General features: G+C 33.5%; 1 protein-coding gene across 3 annotated transcripts; it reads left to right on the plus strand.

Moving 5' to 3' along the window:
• Positions 1 to 548: 548 nt before the first annotated feature.
• Positions 549 to 20,233, plus strand: LOC142617180 (protein VASCULAR ASSOCIATED DEATH 1, chloroplastic). Of its 3 annotated transcripts, XM_075789912.1 has the most exons (18): positions 549 to 890; positions 3,419 to 3,478; positions 6,036 to 6,086; positions 6,402 to 6,467; positions 8,606 to 8,701; positions 8,843 to 8,944; positions 10,963 to 11,063; positions 11,157 to 11,341; positions 12,382 to 12,422; positions 12,553 to 12,640; positions 12,762 to 12,848; positions 13,048 to 13,102; positions 15,538 to 15,604; positions 16,321 to 16,420; positions 17,343 to 17,404; positions 17,511 to 17,553; positions 17,670 to 17,968; positions 19,765 to 20,233. In XM_075789912.1, exons 1-18 carry the CDS (start codon positions 702 to 704, stop codon positions 20,011 to 20,013), a joined length of 1,941 nt encoding a protein of 646 aa, XP_075646027.1. In that variant the 5' UTR covers positions 549 to 701; the 3' UTR covers positions 20,014 to 20,233. The 3 variants fall into 3 exon arrangements, with proteins under 3 accessions (XP_075646027.1, XP_075646028.1, XP_075646029.1); XM_075789913.1 differs by lacking the exon at positions 3,419 to 3,478 and having other exon boundaries at positions 566 to 890; XM_075789914.1 differs by lacking the exons at positions 549 to 890; positions 3,419 to 3,478 and having other exon boundaries at positions 6,036 to 6,108.
• Positions 20,234 to 21,734: the final 1,501 nt, after the last annotated feature.

Here is a 21,734-nt window from a genome sequence, read left to right on the forward strand (position 1 = left end):
AAACACATTCTTTATTTAAATATATTAATATATATTTTTCATCTATATATTAAAAGAATTTAGAAAGTTAGATATGATTTCAAAAAATGTCAAAAATACCCTAAATCTAATTAAATAATCAAACTTTTTCCCTATAAATTAGCACACTCTCTATTTTTTAATTTATTGAAGCACACTCTATATTTAAATATATTTCACATAAGATTAATATTTTTTTTTTCTAAAATTTGGCGCACACTAAACTCAACCGTTTACTCTATTTCAAATTTTAAATTTTAGTTTATTAAAAATTCATTCCTATATAACCTCACTAATAATAAATAAATTTAAATTAAAAAATTATATTAAATTTAAAATTAAAAAAAAAAAAAGCCTCATCGCATTATCTTACAAATAAATTTAGAAAAGGAAATGTTTTGACAAGGCACATGCGAGAAAGGTCAACATTTCTCTCACTTCTCTCATATTAAAAATTTAAAACAGTAGAGACCCCATTTGTGAGGTGACGTGGAGCTAATAAGAAGCTCCTCCAAAATACGCTTCTTCCTCTGCCCGTTTCCATTTCTTTCTTCTCAAAACCGTAAAACTACATACCCCTCAACTACCACTCTCTCTCTCTCTCTCTACAAATCCAATTCCAAGTCCACCATTGTTGAACTCAAGCCCTAGATCTCTCTCTCTCGCTCTCTACGTTTTTGGCTATGGCGGTAGCATCGGAAACCGCGGAGAGAGTCGACGTGACTCAGCCAACCGACTCGTCGTCTCCTTCGAGATTGGCTGCTGCTGACTTCGTCTCCGAAGCCTCATCCATTGCTCGGCCTTCCTTCTCCGCCGACTCGCCCGATCGCAACGACTCCGCCAATTCCTCTCCCAGAGATGGCGATCCTCAGGTCTGAATTTTTTTTTTCAATTTTCTTTGAATTTTGAGTTGTCAGGAATTTGTTACTGTTAGGTGTAGTAGTTGTTGTAATTGTACTCTCTTATATGCAAACTTGGAGGTTCCGTGAATTTGAATTGAAAACTTCAGCTTAGAGTTAGTGAAACAGCTCTATAGTTAGTAGTAGTTGCTCCATTGCCGAATTCAGAAATGAAATAGGTCAAGAATGCATGAATTGAAGATTTTATATGTATATATGTTTGTATATGTATAAGGTGTGGAAATTGCATGGAGCAACCGCTACGATTTGTTGCTTAAACGGTCTCTTAGAACTTGGTTTGGTAAATTTTGTGAATTGGTGGTCAGGTTTGGGCTCCACTGCTGCTAATCTGATGATTTAGACTCAGTCTTCACTTATTATCGCGGTTGATGGCAAGAAGGTGATTGAGGAGTTAAAAGAGTTCCTCCGGAGTTCGTTTCAAACTAGGGATTTAGGAAAGTAGAGGTATATTGCTTCTTGGAAGTTGGGGTAGCTTGATCTAAAAGAGGAAATTAGTTTGTCGATTGTCACAGTGGAAATAGGTGTTGGATAGTTTGGGAGAAATTGGCATGTTAGGCTATAAACTTGTAAAGAGTCTTGTAGATCCCAATGTTAAATTGTACTTGGATCAAGGGGAGTTGTTGTTTAATCCTGAGAGCCTGGTTTTCAAGTTGAATCATCTCACTATTGCTCCTCTAGTCATACACTTTGTTGTGCTTGTTGTGAATTAGTATATGACAATTCCTTGTTATCCACTTTAGGTAGTTATTTGGATTGTGAAGTATTTGAAGGCCCATGCTATTCATGGACTTTTATACAGGGCTAATGGTCACTTATAGGTAGAAGTGTTTACAAAATCAAATTGGACATTATCATCTGCAAGCAGAAGATCAACAACTAGATATTGCATCTTTCTTGGAGGAAACTTGATTACATGGGAAAGTAAGAAGTAGAGTGTTGTGTTTCACTCTGATGCAGAAGCTTAGTATAGATCCATGAATCATACATTATGTGAGTTTATATTGATTAAGCACCTACTTGAGGAATTAAGGCTTAATGTGTGGTTATTTTTGAGTATGTATTGTGATAATCAGGTAGCTATCCATATTGCTTTGAATCTTGTGTTTCATGTGCAGAGTAATCACATAAATGTGGATTGCCATCTGGTTAGGAAAAAGTGGAAAATAGAGTGATTGTCATGCCATATGTTTCTATAGGAGCTCAATGTGCAGATATGTTTACTAAACCCTTATGCAAGATTAGATTGGATTTACTATATGGCCAGCGGGGATTATATGATATGTATGTCCCAGTTTGAGGGTGAGTGTTATGAGTAGTATTTACGTGTTAAGAGTAAGGAAGCACGAACAATTTAAAAAAGCTTAGCATGTCCATGTTTGATATAGACATTCCTTAGAGATGGTTGCTTATGTGTCGATGCGGTGTCCAATTGCAACACAGAGATGAAAAAAAAATTTTAAAAAAGAAAAAGAGTGGGATTTTTGACCTGGCCAGCACTGGTCTCAGCCCATTGGCAGTGGTTTTAGACCACCAGTGCTGCCCTCATCGCATCAGCATTCTTGCTGTTAGTTGCCTTCATATGTTCTGCCTTCTTCTTCTTCTTTCATTTTCTTTTTGGTTGCCTTGGATGGTTTGAGAGTCAGTGGCTTTTGGAAGAGGCTTTGAATTATTTTCTTTTTAAAGACCGGGCTTATCAAATTTTCTCTCCATTAAAACAAGCTGTGAACAAAAAAAATACATGTGGCCGACGCTAACTAATCTGTTGAGGATTTGTAGCCAACCCCAAAATTTGGGAATGAGGCTTTTTGTAGTAAAACAAGCTGAATGGAAAATAGGGAACTATTGTCATTATTATTTTTTGCATTATATTGTTATAAGTTTTAGAATTATTATCATGAATTATTATTACAAGCTTAGTTACACTATTTTGATTAATATCACTTTGTATGTACAAATTTAATGTGGTTATATGTGATTTTCTAAATATTTGTGCATAGTTTGACTCTAATTTTTGAAAAATGTATAAAAATAACATTTAATGGAGTATTAAATGCACCTTAACTTTTGCTCTTAGAGCTTAGAGCATGTGACTGTTAACCACAACGTCGAAGGTTCAAGCCCTTCCCCTAGCAGTGCTTATTTTTAATTATTTATTAAAAATTTTACTTATCAAAAAAAAAAAAAAAATTAAGAGCACTCATTAACAAAAGCCTAACGTTAAACTTGTTTAAAAATGTAAAATACACAAAATTTTAATTAATTAATTGCTATGTTACTGTTGTGTCTTGTGCTATTTTTTTCAGAATTGTTGTGTCACTATGTCTTGTGCCGTGTTTGTGTCACAAATAAAGGGCATAGCTCATAGATGGGAATATGAAATATGTAACAAATGAAGGACAGACTTCAGTTTTGTCGATAAGGAGATATGTTTTGAATGTTATGTTCTAACACTATTTAGCTCTTCTACTTTTCTATTACAGTCTCCAACGTCATTGAAGAGCGAAGAGTATCGTCAGTTGTTTCGGCTTCCACAAGATGAAGTGAGTGACTTAAGGGTTTTGTGATATCTATTTGGAGTTAAGATTCTTGCAAAAAAAAAAAATTCTTTCAGTGTCTTGTAGTTGATATTCTCTTTATGATGTTTGATGTGAAAATTCTGATGTGGGGTTGCATCTTAGAAACTTTATTTGGGAGTTTTGTAATTTTTCCTTTAATGTAGTTGTTAGAGCTGTTTTTATTATTATTATTTTTTGTCATTATTATATTAGCCTAGGGGTTTTCTAGGAAATAAGTTGATTCACACATTTATGAAGTATTACTTGAGAGTTTCTATGGTAAGAAGGTTCTATTTCTTTTCTAACATGCCTATTAACGGTGCTGTTTTTCTTCCTGTTAAGATGTTTCTATTATGTTGGACTTCCTATCATTATTGGTTCATATTTTTTATGCATCCTTCTTTGAATTCAATTAGTTATTTGGACTCTTTCTATATTAGGAAAATTGAGTCCTATAAATTTCTTTACAGGATTGATTGTTTCATAAAGTTTTTCTTGCCACAAAAAAGTTCTAGAACCTATAGATAAGGTCCATTCTTTTATTCTCTGCACTTTCACCTCCTCCTCTTTAGAAGGCATTGCTGCTCTGATCTCCCCCCCCCCCCTTTTTTTTTGATTCGTGCACCTAACATGGCATCAACCTGTGATCTTACCCACCACCCCACATGGAAGTGCCATCAAGCCCAAAGGACATTGGCCGACGTGAATTTTTCTTCAATTCTTCTTTTTCTTTTCCCCCCATCTTATTCACTTGCATCCTCATTTTGGCTGTGTTTACTCTATTAGCGTTTTGTTCCTTGCTTGCATAGAATCTCCTACTACAGAGCATGGCTGCTTTTGTAACTGGTTGTATTGTTTTCGCATAAAATCTGAAATTTTATTATCTCATTATTCTTATATGAATTGAATGTTGATATTTAATATGATTGGCAGTAGTCAGAAATTTTTTAAAGAAATATAAATTACTAAAAACACCAGGGACATAGGAATCTCTATTAATGCAAGGGAACACATTGTAAAGATTTGTTTCCGTAGATAATTTTTATTATTTTTTTTATAAGTAAGAAAGATGTATATTCAGAAAGCTACTTTATGCAATAAAAGCACAAAGCACACCATTATTTACAAAGAAAAAAAGTAACAAAGAGAAAAAACAAAGAAGAAAACTAAGTACAAAAGATGAGAGAACAAAGGAACGAAGGGAGAGAATCACTAGATGTGAGTCCCTAGGTCCGAGACAAGTTGAATAGAGATCCACTAAAGGAAGCGAGCAATTGATCTTCGGAGCTATTGAAGTCCTCAAAAGTTCGATGATTGCGCTCCTTCCAAAGACACCACAATAAGCACAACACAACTAAATTTCAAATGTTAGATGAGTGCTTCCCCAACCAATTCACCAACCAAAAAGCAAATTAGGAACTGTTCTAGGTAAGACTCACGAAATCCCAAAAAATTTAAGAACAAAATTTCACAACCGATGAGTCTTTTCACAATGAAGCTGTAAATGACCTACAGTCTCCCCACAACAACGCCACATAATACACCTATTAACAAAATCAAAACCCCTAAGTCTCAAATTATCACCTATAAGAATCTTATTCCAAGCTTCAGTCCAAACAAGGAAGGAAACACGCCGAGGAGCCTTAACTTTCCAAATACCTTTCCAAGGAAAAACAACAGAAGAAGAACCTTGTAGCTTATTATAGAACAAACGGATGTCAAAATCCCCATAATAGAGTCATGTCCACGTCTAAGCTTGTCTTTTAGGAATACTTTGTGTACACCTCCTGTTTGCATAAAAGTACTTCCTGTATTTCAATAAAATTTATTACTTATGAAAAAAGTCCGTGTCTGAGCAGTTGAGAGAGCAGGGCAAGCTGAAATGAGTTTTATTTTATTTTTTGATAGGTAAGAATAATTTTTTTGAAATGAGACAACCTTTCATCAAAATAAAGAAATAAATGAGACTACCTCATGAAAATAGACACTGAAGTAGTTTAAAGAATTACAATCGGGCTGAAATGAGTTAATATGTCGTTTTTACTTTGGATAAAACTAGGTTTTAGTTACCTCAACTAGTAAAGTTTCTGATGGTTGAATAACAGATTTGAGGTTTAGTCCCCACTTACACCAAAAATCGATTGGTGTCTTGGTCTGATGGTAAAGAGCTATCATCAGGAACGGACGTTATAGGTTGAAACTCTCTTTAAAAAAAAAAAAACTGGGTTATAGTTGAGTTTTGATTGAATAGGTTAATTTACTTTTGAAGGTTCAATTTCAAACCTAAGATCTTCCCTATCCCACCAACTCCTCCTTTAATTGGGTTCACTGTTTAATTGAGTTGAGATGTATATGATGTCATAGACATTAATGTTAAATCTGATAGAGTAGTTCTAATTGTTAAAACTGCTGATTATTTGGAAATTATTGTTCTCTCTCTCTCTCTCTCTCTCTCTCCACACACACACATGTACATGCACATAATGTACATATTATTATTTGCAGACATGTTTAACCATGTTACATTTCTTTTTCTTTATAGGTTCTTGTTGAAGATTTTAATTGTGCTTACCAGGAGAATATACTTATTCAGGTGATCTTTATCTATATTCAAGGTTTGTGTTTGTGAGGTGCATGATTTATTTCATAATTGCCTTTGTCCTTCATCTCCTTTTTTTTGGTAGGCATCGTTAAGTTACCATCATTTACTTTTTTTGGTTTGCAGTGGCATATTGGTTGTGTTTTGGGACTAAGGCTTTGTTGTTGTAGTTGTAGTAGTAGTGGCATATTGGTTATCTGCTACCAATTCTGTTTTTACGCATCCATTTTAACTTCTTGATTGTAGGCTTTAATGCTTAACTTTCTGTATTTTTTTGGTCTAATTTACTTGGATGTGTATTATTTGCAGGGTCATATGTACCTGTTTGTTCATTATATTTGCTTTTACTCTAACATATTCGGATTTGAGACGAAGGTAAGATGATGTATCTCTTATTTAACTTTATTTCAAATGAATTCTTGCAAACTACTATATTCACCTGCTCTACCACATTTCCCTTTTTCTTTGATTACTTTGCTATCATAATAGAAATTCCTCAAACTTGGAATGGTTGCACACTCATAAAAAAAACATTCAGAAAACCATTTAGGGCAGAGAGATCCTGCTCTGTGCATGTTCTTTTTCGCCTAGAAGGTTTAGCCCATCCTCAACCTCACTGGCTTATGAGCTAATAGGATTAGAGGAAATCTAAAAATTTGTTGGGAGGTTTGTGTTTCTAATTTCATGTGCTTGGGAAAGATGGGGAAAGGAAGATTAGTAGCTAGGATGAGTATTGCATTTGGTCTACTTACCCAAAAGAAATAAAAGGTGTCTCACTTCGGACTTTTTATGCTGTATTGTATATGATAAATGGGAAGGCATTGGAAATGTACCTACACTTGTTAGTATTGTTTTCAGATCTCTGTATATATAAAGAGGAAAAAAGAGAAGGAAGGTTTGTGGGGGTGCCGGGGGGGGGGGGGGGGGGGTTGCTTTGATATTGAAAGTGACCAGTTAGACCAGTTTCACTCAGATTTCAGTAAATAAAGCTCATGCAATTTTAGAGCACCAAGCTATAGTGGATCTTGTTGGGTTATATTTTGAAAGATGAAACCAGAGGGAAATTAGCATTGAGTCTCTCTTTTTGACATTATAAAATAAGTTTGAAGGTCTTTACTCCCTTCAAAGTTCCCTTGGCTTCTTTACTGCATGTGTGAGTGTAAGGACCTTGGTCAGTGTATCTTAGGCTTCAATACCTTCAATGTTCTTAGCTATAACAGTTTCTTAATTATAAAAAAATATAACATCATAATCAACCCAGTTCAAGTTCTCAGAATATAGCCTCATGTTTAAATATATGGTCCCAGTGGGATCATTTCTTTGATTTGAAACAGTTTATTGAGAATTCAACTTTGCATGATTGTCCTTGTTTTACTAAAAATGGGTGTAAGATAACATTGGATTGAGGTTATTCTTGCCACTGTGAAGCTTACCGTGTAACTATGATGAGGGGCAGTTAAGACCAATGTTTTAAAAACCAGCTGAACTGGTTCTCTTTTTGGTTTGCATATAGGCTTGAAAGGGGTGGCTTGAGGCAATAAATTTTAGTGGGGCCTTTTAAATTTACATAATACATATCAATTAAATAAATTTATTTAATACTAACCGAACCACCAAGGTTAATTTGAAGAATTAAACACATAATTTATGAATTAATACTAACCAAACTTAGGCTAATATCATATAGAGAATCAAAGATCATGGTTCACCCATAAAATTTAACTAAAAGAAATGAAAATTTATTATTTTTTAAAAAAGTGGTTTACTTTATCTTAGATAAGGTGAAAGAGAAAGAGAACAAGATTGTTTGGTGTGTGGCCATGTGGGATGTTAGATGGCTAATGCTGACAATCTACTGTGTAAGATATCAGTTTTCAAAAACTAAACCTCAAGCCGTTAGGGAAAATTAATCTTCATTGATCGACACATTTGCAACACTTCCCCCCCCCCCTCCCCGTCCCCGTCCCCGTCCCCGTCCCCCCTCCCCCCCCCAAATAGTTTAGGATTTCAATTGTGTTCAGTTTCTAACTTTCTATTGGTCTAATATTTTGGAGGTGAGACCCCATTTTATTTTTTAAACCACCTATTATCATAAAATTTTGAGCCTTCTTATAATGGGGGCCTTAGGTCTAGGCTTTGATCCTGCATTGAGGCTTGAAATCACTTTGGGCTATATATATATATATACACACACACACGTGCATGTATAAGCTATTGGGATATATATATATATATATATATATATATATATATATATATATATATATATATATATATTGTTGGTGTATGTATTGTATGGGTAGATATAGTGATGAAAAACGATGAAATTTTTTTGGATTTATGTTGGTTTAGTAAGTTTTTCAAACTGACCATTCCGCTAGATTCTGTCAAGTGCTCTGTGAATTTATACTTCAGAGCACAATTGTATCTCATGATTTTTCATTTGCCATTGAGTTTTAGTGCCTTTTTTTTCTTGATCTTGATTGCAATGAACTTTTGAGCATATGCTTCAGAAAACAATTGCTTTCCAAGAAGTGACCAGTGTACGAAGGGCAAAGACAGCAGGCATCTTCCCTAATGCCATAGAAATTTTTTCTGGGGGAAAAAAGGTAATTCTAGTTGTGAATTTTCATTTCTTTCTCTTTGGCTTTGTAGTGATGATGCCTATAAAAATAGCCTGAAAATTTTCTTATAATCTTTGTCATTTCAGTATCAGCTGCAATGTCTTAATCCACTTGTTGATTTGGCAGTACTTCTTCGCATCCTTTCTCTCCCGTGATGAAGCTTTCAAGCTCATAAACGATGGATGGTTACAACAGAGTAATGGCACCAAAGCAGCTACAGAACAGCAGGTATTTTAATTATATCACAGTTCATTAGTGGTGATTAATTTCATTTTGTTAAGAATGTAAAATCACTGATAACATGCGACATCTATAATGTAATCTTTTATGAGAAAAATAAAATTTATCTTTTTATTATTGAATTTAAAAAAATTTCTAAAATAAATTATTGAAGTCTTAAAAATTATACTGTACTCTTATTTAAGTTAGAATCTTTTTATCCCCCTTCATCTCTGCGTATAGAATATTGTAAATGGATATTCCTCTCTATGGGGCTTATGTGCAGCTAGGAATCACGGGTGCGCTGATTGGGCCGGCGCACCCAAGTCGGATACGCACAGACTCGCTGTGCGGCCGTGAACGCGGCTGCACGCTTTCTGTGGCCGAATTTTTTTTTTGTTTCCGATTCCGGCCAATACAGTCCAAAATGGGATGTAAATGGCCCCAAATCGGTCCACTTAAAAAAAAAAAAACCTGAAATGCACCAGAGGAAGAAGAGAACAAAAGAAAAAGAAAAATAGGAACAAGACAAGACCAAAAGCCTGAAAAGCACCTGAAGTCTGAAGCCACTGCCTTTCCATGATAGAGAGGCAGCAGAGAAACTAAGAAAAGAAAAAGAAAAATAAGAATAGAGAGAATGACGGATTGGGTATGTGAGAAAGACTGGGTAGGTGAGAAAGAGTGGATGTGGTTGAGTGGTTCACGTGGGTGGTTTATGGAATTGGGAAATGTAAATTTCAAGAAGTTTCCTAGTTCTAATACTCAAAATGTTAACTTTATTTACAAAAATACCATTAATGATTTTTTTTTATTTTAAAAAATTCAAAAAAACCCTATAATCTCCTTTATTATGATTTTCTTTTTAAACTATATTAAAAACTCATTAATTTACTTGACTTTATTATAGCAATTAGTATATATATTATATTATTAATTACTAAATAATAATACTAATATAGTAATATGTATTCACTTTATTCTCTACTATTACTCTTAAATTGATATATATTTATCATTATATGAAAAAATGCTTAGCTATATATAGAAAATATAAATAAAAATATTTTTAATAATTAATAAATAAACGTATCTTGTTGCACCCGTGTCCTACTTTTTCAAAAATTGCCGTGTCGCCACACCGCACCCGAACTTGAATCTGCACTCGTGCTTCCTACATGTGCTACTTGTCAATTGATTGGATTAGAGGATGTTTTTTTTTTTTTGTAATCTTGATATTTGTATGAGGTCACTAACATAATTTGCGTCTGTGCTAGAGTGGCTATTGCTTTTTAGTTTCTCGGTAACATAATTTTTCAATATGGGCTACACACACACACACACATATATATTGATTGTTGCATTAATTGTCATATCATGGAAAAGTTCTAGCATACTAGGACATACAGATAACATAGCTGTGACTAATGTAGGCATTCACTTTTAACTTCTTAGCAGAACCTACATGCTACTTAATTTGATCCTTTTATTTTTATTTGCCTACAATATGTGCTCTATATGTATATGAGATTTTTCTACCTTCTTGAAGTTTTGATTAATTATCATTTCTTCATTCTATGTCCAAATTTATGCCAATATACTGTGATATATCTAACTTGAACCTAAAATATACGTACAAGACACCAAAAGTGTGTGCATTATCCAGTAATGAGATTTAAGAACCCCAATTAATTTGAAATTGTTGCATTGGCTTTGATAAAATATTGCTAGTCCTAAAAGCTTAAGCTGATAAGAAAATGTGTATGTAATTACTTGATCATTATTATTCTAACACTACTCCTCATGTGTGGGCCTAGACTCCCATGGGGCCCAACACTTGAATTTTTTAATTTTAGTTGGAAGGTAGGATGGAGACATGGTTTGGACTCAGGACCCACCCTGTTCTGTACCATGATAAATTACTGCTAGTCCTAAAAGTTTAAGTTGATAGGAAATAGTGAATTTTATCACTTAATCATTAGTATTCTAACAGGCCTATTCTTTTTGCATATGTCCTGATTTTACCTCAGGAATCAATATCTGAAACGAGCAGCCAAGAGAATGCAGGGGTTCCAATTGAAAGAGTCAAGAGCTTTAAAAGCCCAGCCAATGAATTGGATTCTACTGACAGGTGTTTCCATGAGCAATAACCATGATACTTCAGTGTGGATTATTGTTTTCTTTGAGTGTCTCATTGAGGCTCTACTGCATGTATGTGAATCAGGAATAAGGATGCTCCTGTAATAAATGATTCACTTCCTCTAAATGTTGAAGATGAGACAGTGTCAGCAATAGCTTCTAAGCGGCAAGATAATGTAGAGAAGGATACAGAGCCACTTCCAAATGCTGAATCTTCATCTTCAAAGAAGACTTGGACATGGAAGGAGGAAAATTTTGATGCCCCAAAGGGTGAGTTTTTCTTGAATTCTAGGGTTGTTGCTTTGGTGTGTCACTTGCCTGATTTGAGCCCATTTTTTAAGTTCTAGAGTTCTATTATCATTCTAATATTGTGATAGTTTTGCAGCTTTTGCTACCACTTTTTGGTTTGAATTACAGTTCCTCAGTCTCATATCCTGGCCTAAAAGTTTGTCCTTGTGTTGCTTGGCCAACAATTCTGTTTTTAAGATTGTTGCTTGACTGGCTGACAGTTACTAGTAGTTTATCTTCTTCATCAATTTTGAAATTTCTAGACCTTCATAATTTTATATCTTAATTTTTTAGATCTTCTAGTAGTTTTTTTTCGGAGGAGAGTGATTAATGTACTGGTAAGAAAGAGTAAATTAATCTAAGTCGAGGGAATGAAAAAAGGTAGAGGAAAGCACAAATAACATTAGTAAAAGTAATAAAAAATGACATGTCAATTAGGGAAGTAACAAAGAGTTTGACTTTAGATAGAATAGAATGAAAGAAAAAGAATACATTTGGCTGACTCCAAAAATTGGCACTAAGGCTTTGTTGTTGTAATTTTTAGTCTCTTGCACACTCCCTGTACTAGTATGTAGCCACATATATCAGAGAAGAGAAAGTAGCTCATCACTACCTTGTAACTTAGTCTGCAAATTGGGATCAAAGGGAGCTGGCTTGCTTTATCTATGTAATTTTGTAAATGAAACTAATTATTAGAATGTAACTAGGCCCAAAGTTGTTGATGTGACAATTCATAATTTGTACAAACTATTTGGGATTGCTCTGTGTCTTTGAATGACGTGTTTTATGGATGTAAGTCGCGGCAGTCGCCAGAACATCTATATTTTCAGGGGAAGATATATAATGGAAAAAGTAGCTCACAGATGTGGTTTATGCAGACAATTGCAATTGTGTTCGTGTATTGTTTATGAGCTAATTTTTTTTTAAATTAAGTGATAGATCTTTTCCTACTTTTGTTGCTATTGTGCTTACGGTTGTAATTTATGTCCTGATTATCTGAACGGTTTTTACTTGACTTGCAGTACCAGAATTTTATACAAGGGTTGCTGAATCGAAGTTTCCGGTATTGTGATATTTTCTTGTTCTTTTGAAATTATAATTTATGTTTTCAAGCTTAAAAGTAGCTTTGCTTCAATTGACAGTGGCATTATAGCTAGGTTAGTTTGAAGTTAACTCCAATTTATGACTTGCAGATAAAGGTTGAGGACTTCTTTAATTTCTTTTTCTCAGATGATGCTATTAGTTGTAATGAATTATTTCATAAAAGATGCGGAGATAAAGGTAGCCTTCTCGGAATGAAATTTTCGTATTCAAATGTGATCTTTTTAGTTTTCTTATTGAAGAATATGGGGCAGATATTTTTCCATGTTTTTCATGTTGTGAATTTTGTTTTTCTTTTCAGAATTTCGGTGCAGTTCTTGGTATCCTCATGAAAAATATGGGCATGCCCGTGATGTATCATTTCAACATCCAATAAAAATGTATTTTGGTATGCTTGTGTGTTTTTGGACCTCCCCCCCCCCCCCCCCTCTTTATTTTTATCTCAACAATCTATAATTCATTAAAATGTTCAGTAAACTATGCTTCTATAACGCATTGGCTATTCCTCACCAAAATCTGTTCTATAAATTTTTCTTTATCTTGTATTCCGGTGTGTTGTAGAATTAATATCTTGTGTTGTCATTAAGGTGCAAAGTTTGGTAGCTGCCAAGAGATCCAGAAATGTCGAGTCTATAGAAACAGGTAGCCAACATGTTCTGTTGATTATTCCAGTTAATAAAACACCTTGAATTTGTTGTTAAATTAGTAATTCATTGCTACTTTTACTTTGTTGCATATCAGTAGTCAGTACCATCTTCTTTATCAATGGTGTCATCATGGTAATTCCTTTGTTGGGGATGGAGTTGTGGTTGTCTTTGTAATACTTGGAATGGATTGAGCCATTTGTAACAAACATGGTCCTGAATAAATAGATCACTTTTGAAGGAAGTTGGGCACGTAATATTATAGAAAGTTCCTAGTCAACAGATATATGAGTTTTACTAGAGGTGAGATAAACTGTATTTGTTTCCCTATTTTAAGGGCACCTCTTCACAGTTAGTACCCAATTGGAGAACTTTTGATTTGATCATTGTATTGTAAAGGAAAACCTATTCAAGTTGATATAGTAGAATGGCAGGAGAAAAAAGTTGATTAGTGGATACAATAGGGAAATAGTGAGTTGTTATATGAGTGCCAATTCCATGGAATTTTAAATTTGCCCGTGACTGTCTTACATACCATAGATGCAATATATGACACAAAATTTTGTAACAATAGATTCATGGAAAGTTTTTGAACATAAAATACACCTAGAAGAGGATAAATATCAAACTATTAAATTGGCTGTAGATCCCTGTTTACATGCAGGAATATGCAAACTATTGCAAATAAATTTTTATACTGTGGATCAATAAGAACATGATGACCAGATGTCATGTTTTACAAGTAATGCTTGTTGTAGTTGGCATAATGGAAGCTGAATATCAGCCTTTGCCCAATTAACAGCAAAGATATAATTAAAAATTGCAGTGTGAAAGCCAGAGATCTGGGCACAACAAGATTTGAGAAGTATGTAATTCCATATTATGCCACAAAATTGTACAGAAAATCTATGCAATGATTTTTGATTGTGGATTGGTTGACGCTAATCCTAAAATCACTTGGATATTCAGCAAGAACTTATGATCTTGGTAAACAGCTCCAGATGATAGAGGGTGGAGATAGCCTTGTATCTTGAATCCTTATTGTTCTGAAGCAGAAACAAGAAAGCTGAACTGGTAACATATCATGTAATCGATTTCTGGGAACTTTATATTTTGCAACATGAGCATATTTTAAGCTACAAATGGGCAAATTGATATGACTTGAGAGTTTGAAGATGGAGTTGCAAAATTCAAGTTAACTTGTTAGTTAAATTCATGATTACTGTTTGAGATTAGAATTTGAGTACAAATAACTCTATGTATGGAAGCTAGAATAAATGGCTTTCTTTTCCTGGTGTGGAAGGAAAGTTTACATGGTTACTTTTTTGGGTATTTTGTGTGTGGAAGGAAAGTCTATTCCTTGTTAAAGAAGTAATTAATATTTCTTCTCTATTGAGGAATAAGATTTGAAGGCTTATATATAGACAACAATACTAAGGGAATGTTTGGTATGATGTAATAGCTCCTATAATGGAATAGCTATTCATGTGTGATAGCAATTTGGTTATTTGATGGCATCTTTATTACATGGATTGATTATTACAAAGGAATAACTATTCTTTAAATTGAATAATAGCTATTCCTCTTTAAAATGAATCTAATAGCTATTCCTTGGTGCATATAATAGGTCTTAAAATTAATATATTTCCAAAAATATAAATTTTCCTTATGCATCATCTTTTACAAGTTTTCTATATGTAACAACCAAACTTATGGATGGTAATAATTATTTCATCACAATATCTTTTATTCCCAGTAATAAAGATTACTATTCCTAATGTAATCTCCATTCAGTATATAAAACGTGCCCTAATGGTTTTGGTAGCTTTGGCTCAAGGGTCCTCCTGTATGGGAGAAGAGAGAACTTGTAAAAGATAAGTTTTCTTCATTTGATCATTGACCTTTATGATGTGTGTTCACTAGAGTACTTATTACTAGAATCGAGTAGAGATTGATTATAGATGCAAAGAATGTGAACATAATAATACTAGTACCACATTTTGATTATTGATGAAGTCTTGTTTTGGCTAAGGTATATATAAAGCAAGTTGATTACTTTTTCTAATCTGTCCCCTCCCAGCCAAGCTTTTTTTTTTTTTTTTTAAATTTCTTTTTTGTAAATTCAGCCAAACAATATTGGGTAGGGGGCTGCATTTATTGTACTGACATGATTGATTGCAGTTGCTAGTGAACTATTTCTCTTCACTTGCTTTTATTACTTGCCCATATTTATTAGTTCTTTCATTCCTTGATGTGTTTAGATCTTGGTGTAAATTATTATTATTATTATTATTATTATTATTATTATTATTATTATTATTATTATTATTATTAATGTGTGTAACTTATCTGAGGTTACTTTTTCTAGTCCAAGATGGTGCCCTTACCAATTTGTATATTATTTTCTTGATATTCTCACTTTTACTTCTCCAGTCATTTGGTTATGGAGACATCACAAGAAATCAGTGACGTGCCTTATTCAGATTATTTCCGTGTTGAGGTATAAGCTATATCTAATTTATTTCGACATATCTACCTTACAATTATGAAACTTACTTTCCCATAATGTATTAGTTTGCATATCTTTTAGGCATATCCTATATTTGGATATATAGTTGAGTAAGATATTAGAGTCGGCCTGTATAAAGATGGAGGTATTCTTTAGCCTTGTACAAAAGCATTAAACAGATTGTGATATAATACATTCATATCTTGTTTACTTAGTTACTGCTACTATTAACAAAATAATGAGGTTGTGGAGCTGTACTACAATAATGTGATTGTCTGTGAAGCATGGCATGCCACTGCAATTTAGGTTACTTCTTTATTTAATATCTTCTAAACTATTTGGTTCCTATTAATGCTTCTAGTTCATATGTGGATTTAGTAATGGGGCAGAATATTTTGTGCCTTGGTCTATACTGTGCATAGAAAATGATTACTGTCCTCTATTAGTTGTATGGAAATAATCTCCAAAGGCTTAAATATAAACACCTTGCTCATTTAGCTACGTTATAAACATCTAAGTAGCTTCTTTAATAAATTAATATGGGTTTCCTTTTGCCAACCAATTAAGTGATTGTTGTGCCATTGTGTCGTTTTCTTGTGAATTTATTTATTAATTTTAATCTGTTTACTCTACTGAAAGATTTCCATAATCCGTTGACATTGTAACTAAGTTTATATTACTTTTTTATTTTCCTGGTCCAATATTAGGGACTTTGGGATGTCGAAAGAGATGCTGATGGATCAAACGAATGCTGTAGTTTGCGTATATATGTAAATGTGGCCTTTTCCAAGAAAACTGTGTTTAAAGGTTTGCTCTGCCAGTACTTTATTTGTTGTATTTAGTTCCCTACAATTAAATTGACTGAGGAGTGATTTTATTTAAATTTCATTAAAGAATAGGTTTTGTTTGTTTGTTTTTTTTTTCCCTCCACTTCTTATATGTATTCTAAAGTTTGAATCAATGTAATAATATTTAAAAATTGAAATGAAATCTCTTGGTGTTTCCAATGGAGATATTTGGGTTCAAGTCCTCCCTCCCCCATTGCAACTGTTGAGTTTTCAGGAAAAAGAAAGAAAGAAATGGAATCTTAGATCAATTAACTACCTTTTTCTTAGAAGTTTTCTGTTTTGAAACTGTTAAATAGTTTTTAGAAGGCAACCTTAGATATAACATACATAAGAAACCCGAGCTGAAGTATATAAAATGTGATAGTTGAAAGTTCTGAATAAACAATTACAGGATTTTAAGCAAACTACTTAGTGACTTGAAATTAGTACTTTCTTTTACATCAAGTGAAATCTCAGGAGCGTGCACACATTTTACTGAAGGCAAAAAACCTTTTTCTTGTTCCTGAATGCATTGCGTGTGCTGGATTAGTCAGGGTGTTTGAGCATGGATGCTTAAGGCATTTGAATCTGTCTTGGGTTTTTCTCATTTTGTACACCTGACAAACCTTATAATACAATGCTTTTTTGTTTGTGTTAAAATGCAGATTTTGAATATGTGCCTGCTAAAAGACTCTCGTCTTTATGTTAGAAAACTCATAGGAAAAAAAAATCTCTCTTTTCCTTTTTGGTTTGTGGGTTTATTTATTTATTTTTTAATTTTAAAAATTTTAATTTTACTTATATTTTTTTGGTGTGTGTTTAGGCTTTGCTATTATCTCGATTGAAGTGTTACCATGATTTACCGACTTGATTTGATACAATGTTGATTTATGTGGTCACAGGCAAAATAGTGCAGTCAACTGTTGAAGAATGTCGAGAAGCATATTTGATCTGGATTGATATGGTATTGTCTTTCTGTTTTATTTTGTAGATTTTTTGTTTTTTATTTTGCAGTTTAATAAGTGCAATAATGTCAACCTTAAGAATTTGTATATTTATTATTCTTTCAGGCTCATGAATTGTTGAAGCAGAAGAACCTTGAAAACAAAGAAGGTGGTGCCTTGGAAGATATTTGTATATACAGGAGTTTTTCCAATGCATGATATTTTATGCCCTGGTGGAGATGCTTACTTATTTCAACTAATCATCTCCTTATTTCATTGGAGCAGAGGGAGGTGCTGCTGCTAATGTGGTTCAGAATGGTGAAGTTCATATTGAGGATGAAGCAGAAACTGGGGAATCCTCCAAAAGTTCATTCGAGTCAAGTGACCATATAAGAACGCAACAGATATCTGATTCCACAAATGCTGACCAACAAGCTGGATGTCTCTTGCAAGAAAATTTCATTGATGCTACACCTCTAGCATCTTGGTTAAGAGAATTTATATTGAAATTAAGATCATTGAAAAGTCAAAACCATATTTTAGTACTTGCAGCTATCATCTTTGCAGTGATTTTCTTGATGCAGGTATGTACTTTTCAACCCTTGTTACATTTCTGCTATTCATCTGATCAATTTAATCTGAGCATTTTTCTCCAAAAAATAAATACTACTTTGATATGATTTGGTTCCTTTGGGACTGTGAATTTGCACAGTTTACACTTTACACTCCTTATCAATGGGTAAAGGGATAGTCTCTAGGAGTGTAGTCTATTGTACCATTTTATTGATGCCAGATGACAATTATTGCGAATTATTACAAGAACTGATACTTATGCTGTTGGGTGTTTTAACTATAGTTTAAACATGTTTTTTAGCTTGTGCAAACTTCTATTAGACACCTGCCCTTGTAGGTTTAAACTTTGTTATTGGATTTCTCGGATTAAATATGGTTGATCTTGGTTGACTTGCTGGGACAGCTAGAAAATACTGATTTCCAGCTTAAATTTTCCTGGAGGTGCTTTGTTGAATTTTATGTGCATATATTACATTATGCAGGCCTGTTTTTGATCAACTGTAGTAGCTTCTGAAGAAAATCCTAGCCGGAATAAAGGGGGGGAAAAAAAAAAATCTTACCCTCATTTGTGGTAATGTTTCGTATTTGGAAAATGAAATGAATTGACGGTCTAAACGACTTTGATTTTCTCTGACACTATTAATATGACATTAAAGACTTAAGGACTTCTTGAAAAAAGAAAAGAAATGATGTAGTCTCTTCTTCTTCTGTTTTTTTTTTTTTTTTTTTTTTTTGTGAAGGAAGAATTATCAAGATTGAATTTTCACCATATACATGTTTCCTTTCATTAAGATAAATGATTAAATTCATCATTTAATATCAGTTTAAGCTTTTGGAATAAGATTATAGTTTATCATGGTATCATAGCAAGTGGTCTTGAGTTTAAACTTTATTTCCACTCTACCTGACTACCTCCCATTATAAACATAAAAATTCTATGTGTTGGGTTGAGGGTGATTATTAGGCCCACATGTGAGGGGTAGTATTAGAAAATAATGGCCAATTAATCAAATTCGCCATGTCATATCAGTTTAAGTTTTTGGGACTATTTATAGTTTATCACCTTTTGTTGTTTGTCAGACCAAACATATCTCAAAGCGGAATGTTAGTCTTCTTTTGGGATTAATGAATTTTGGCCTAACTAGTTAATTAACATGTTCTGGTCAAGCATTCTTTTGAATGTTATTGAGATCATTCAGTAGGGGGTCTCAAGGGGGCTGTTGCAGATATTTTGGCCTCAATAACGTTCCAAATCTTACCCTGATAGTATAAATTTGATTCCTGGAATTTGTGTCAACTTTATCCTTCATAGAGGCACAATCTTATGTCCAAATCATTCTGTTTTGAAAACGAAGATTCTCACTGCTATTAATGAAGCAGTTACTAACAGTGCATACAGCAAGTGATTTATCTTTAATCAATTATGAAAGAGGGAATAGCATTTGATATCATATAGTGTTAATAGCATTCACGAAACCAATATTTAAAAAAAAAAAAAATTGCTGAACCATTTTTCCCAGCATGGAAATAGGCTTTAAAAATTTCTCATTTCAGGTTGGTATAATGTTAGGTTGTGGGTTCAAGATTGATTGGTGTGCGTGTATAACTTATAAATAATCAACCTGGTGGTTTTTCAGAGTTCACCCAAATTTGAATTAATTATTCTATAGTATTTTAGGTAGCAACCATACTCTTTTTTTTTTTTTTTTTTTAAATTGTAAGGGTTAAAAGGATAAACCTTTCTACTCCATGAGACAGGGTCACAGTTTGATTATTTTATTTATAAAATATTTTTTTGTCACTGCAGTTGAGCATTGTTGTGCTACTAGTTAGACCACATCACATCCATGTGAACCCTCAAGCTGATTACATGGCTGGCATGGGCGGTGGAGTAGGTGGAAGATCATCTGAAGCAATGGTTTGGTTGGAGAAGCGAGTTCACCATCTTAAAGATGAGATGTACATGGTTGAGGCTCGGCTTGAGAGGATGCGAAATGAGCATGCACTATTGAAATCACAACTGAAAGACCTAGAGAAGCTTAGTAAGCAAACATAGACATTTTGTATATCCTTATTATTGCCATAGTAAATGTTTTTTCTTTTGTAATTAAAAAAATGTATCATACAAGGAACTTGTCCATCTGAATTTGCAAATAATTCCGATGTTGATCACAAGTGATAACATTGGGAAGTAGGACATGCTGATTGGGCAGTGGCCTTTCATGACTCAAAAACTACCAGTATTAATACATCCTTGTGCATCAATCTACGCTCAAGGGGAAAAACTAATACATGTTTGTGCACCAGTTTTCTCTCAAGAGGAAAAGCCAATTACAGCCTCTACCATTGCAAGGTCCGTGGCCTAGTTGGTTAGTTAAAATACCTAAACAGCGAAAACATAAACTACAGAAATGTAGGTGGATGAAAAATTAAAGTGGAAGGCAGTCTCGGAGTTCTAGATGAACTAGGTGCTCTTTTTCTTGGTGGTACTCTTGACAGTCCAGATGGAGGCAAATAATGGGTAGAAATTTTGACAGGGTTAGAGGCATATGAAGATCATTCCTGAGTCTAGTGTTGAGTTTATGGTGATTTTCCCATCCTTCAAAATTCAGGTATTAGGTATGACACCATACACCCCTTGGGAGAGGCCGAGGAGGGGTTGGGTTGAGAATAAATTCTGCTCACACACCCCCCCCCCCCCTTCTCTTTTCCCTCCCTCCCCTCTCTTTCGAATAGCATTTAATGTGAGGCGGTAGCATTAAATGATGAGGCAAGAGGGCCGGTCCTTGGAACCGTTAACCTGTCATCTATTTGATCAGAGTGGAAGGGCTTATGAGTTCTGATTGGCTTGTCATCCAATCTTGTTTTCTGGATATAGGGACTTTGGTTGACCTTTTATGGGGGTGTTGGGATCGAACTGATCATCTAGTTCGAGCAATTGTAATGTAGGTCGACAAAACTATACCCATGATGCCAAGCAAGAAAGTGAGTGCAGGCTTGAGCATGGCTTTTAATAGTTGTGATGGGCAGCTTGGGATGGACCTGCTCATTGGTGTGCCATTGCCTATCAAACTTCGCAACTTTTTTGGCCCTAAACACATACTAATATCAAAATTTAAAGAAAATGATAACTGTATTACTAATTGTACTACAAAAAACTTTTAAAAATGACATGATAATAAATATGGTTAGTGTTAGAACAATACCATAATAAATTAATTTCTTAAATATATTTTTGTTGTGTGTTTAAAAGTTGAAACATCTATTTTTAAGGTTTTTATAATATAAGTTGTTTTGAGTTTCAATTTAATTGGTAAAATTTCTTGTTGTAAAATAAGAGTTTTGAGTTCGAATCCTACGCACACCAAAAATCACCAAAATATATATATATATATATATATATATATATATATATATATATATATATATATGTATGCATGTATGTATGTATGTATGTATGTATTTAAAACTGTATATCTTTATCATAATTATTATAATTTTATTCAACATCAACTCGAAGGAAGATCGGTTTTAGTGTTTACCTTTGCTTGAATTGTTATTGACATAATATTTAAATTTTTGAATATATGCAAAAAAATAATAATAATAATAATTAAAAATTAAAAAAAAAAACATTTTTTTAAACCCAAGAAGTCTTTAGTAGTAAAACCCTTTTTCATTTAATTTTGAGTTTTGAGGTTTTAATTTTCAAGTGAGTAGTTTAATTTAGCCAATCAGTCAGTTTATTGATAGATTTTAGTGTTTTTTTTTAGTTAA

Source organism: Castanea sativa, chromosome 11 (assembly GCF_040712315.1).
Source record: "Castanea sativa cultivar Marrone di Chiusa Pesio chromosome 11, ASM4071231v1".
In the NCBI taxonomy this organism is placed as follows: domain Eukaryota; kingdom Viridiplantae; phylum Streptophyta; class Magnoliopsida; order Fagales; family Fagaceae; genus Castanea; species Castanea sativa.

What these genes read in the sequence shown, in the direction of transcription:
- LOC142617180 (XM_075789912.1), top strand. Translation starts at nt 702, where the DNA reads ATGGCGGTAGCATCGGAAACCGCGGAGAGAGTCGACGTGACTCAGCCA. An exon ending in TGTCGAGTCTATAGAAACAG is followed by an intron (nt 13,103 to 15,537) that starts GTAGCCAACATG and finishes TTACTTCTCCAG; the next exon opens with TCATTTGGTTATGGAGACAT. An exon ending in CAGTGATTTTCTTGATGCAG is followed by an intron (nt 17,969 to 19,764) that starts GTATGTACTTTT and finishes TTGTCACTGCAG; the next exon opens with TTGAGCATTGTTGTGCTACT.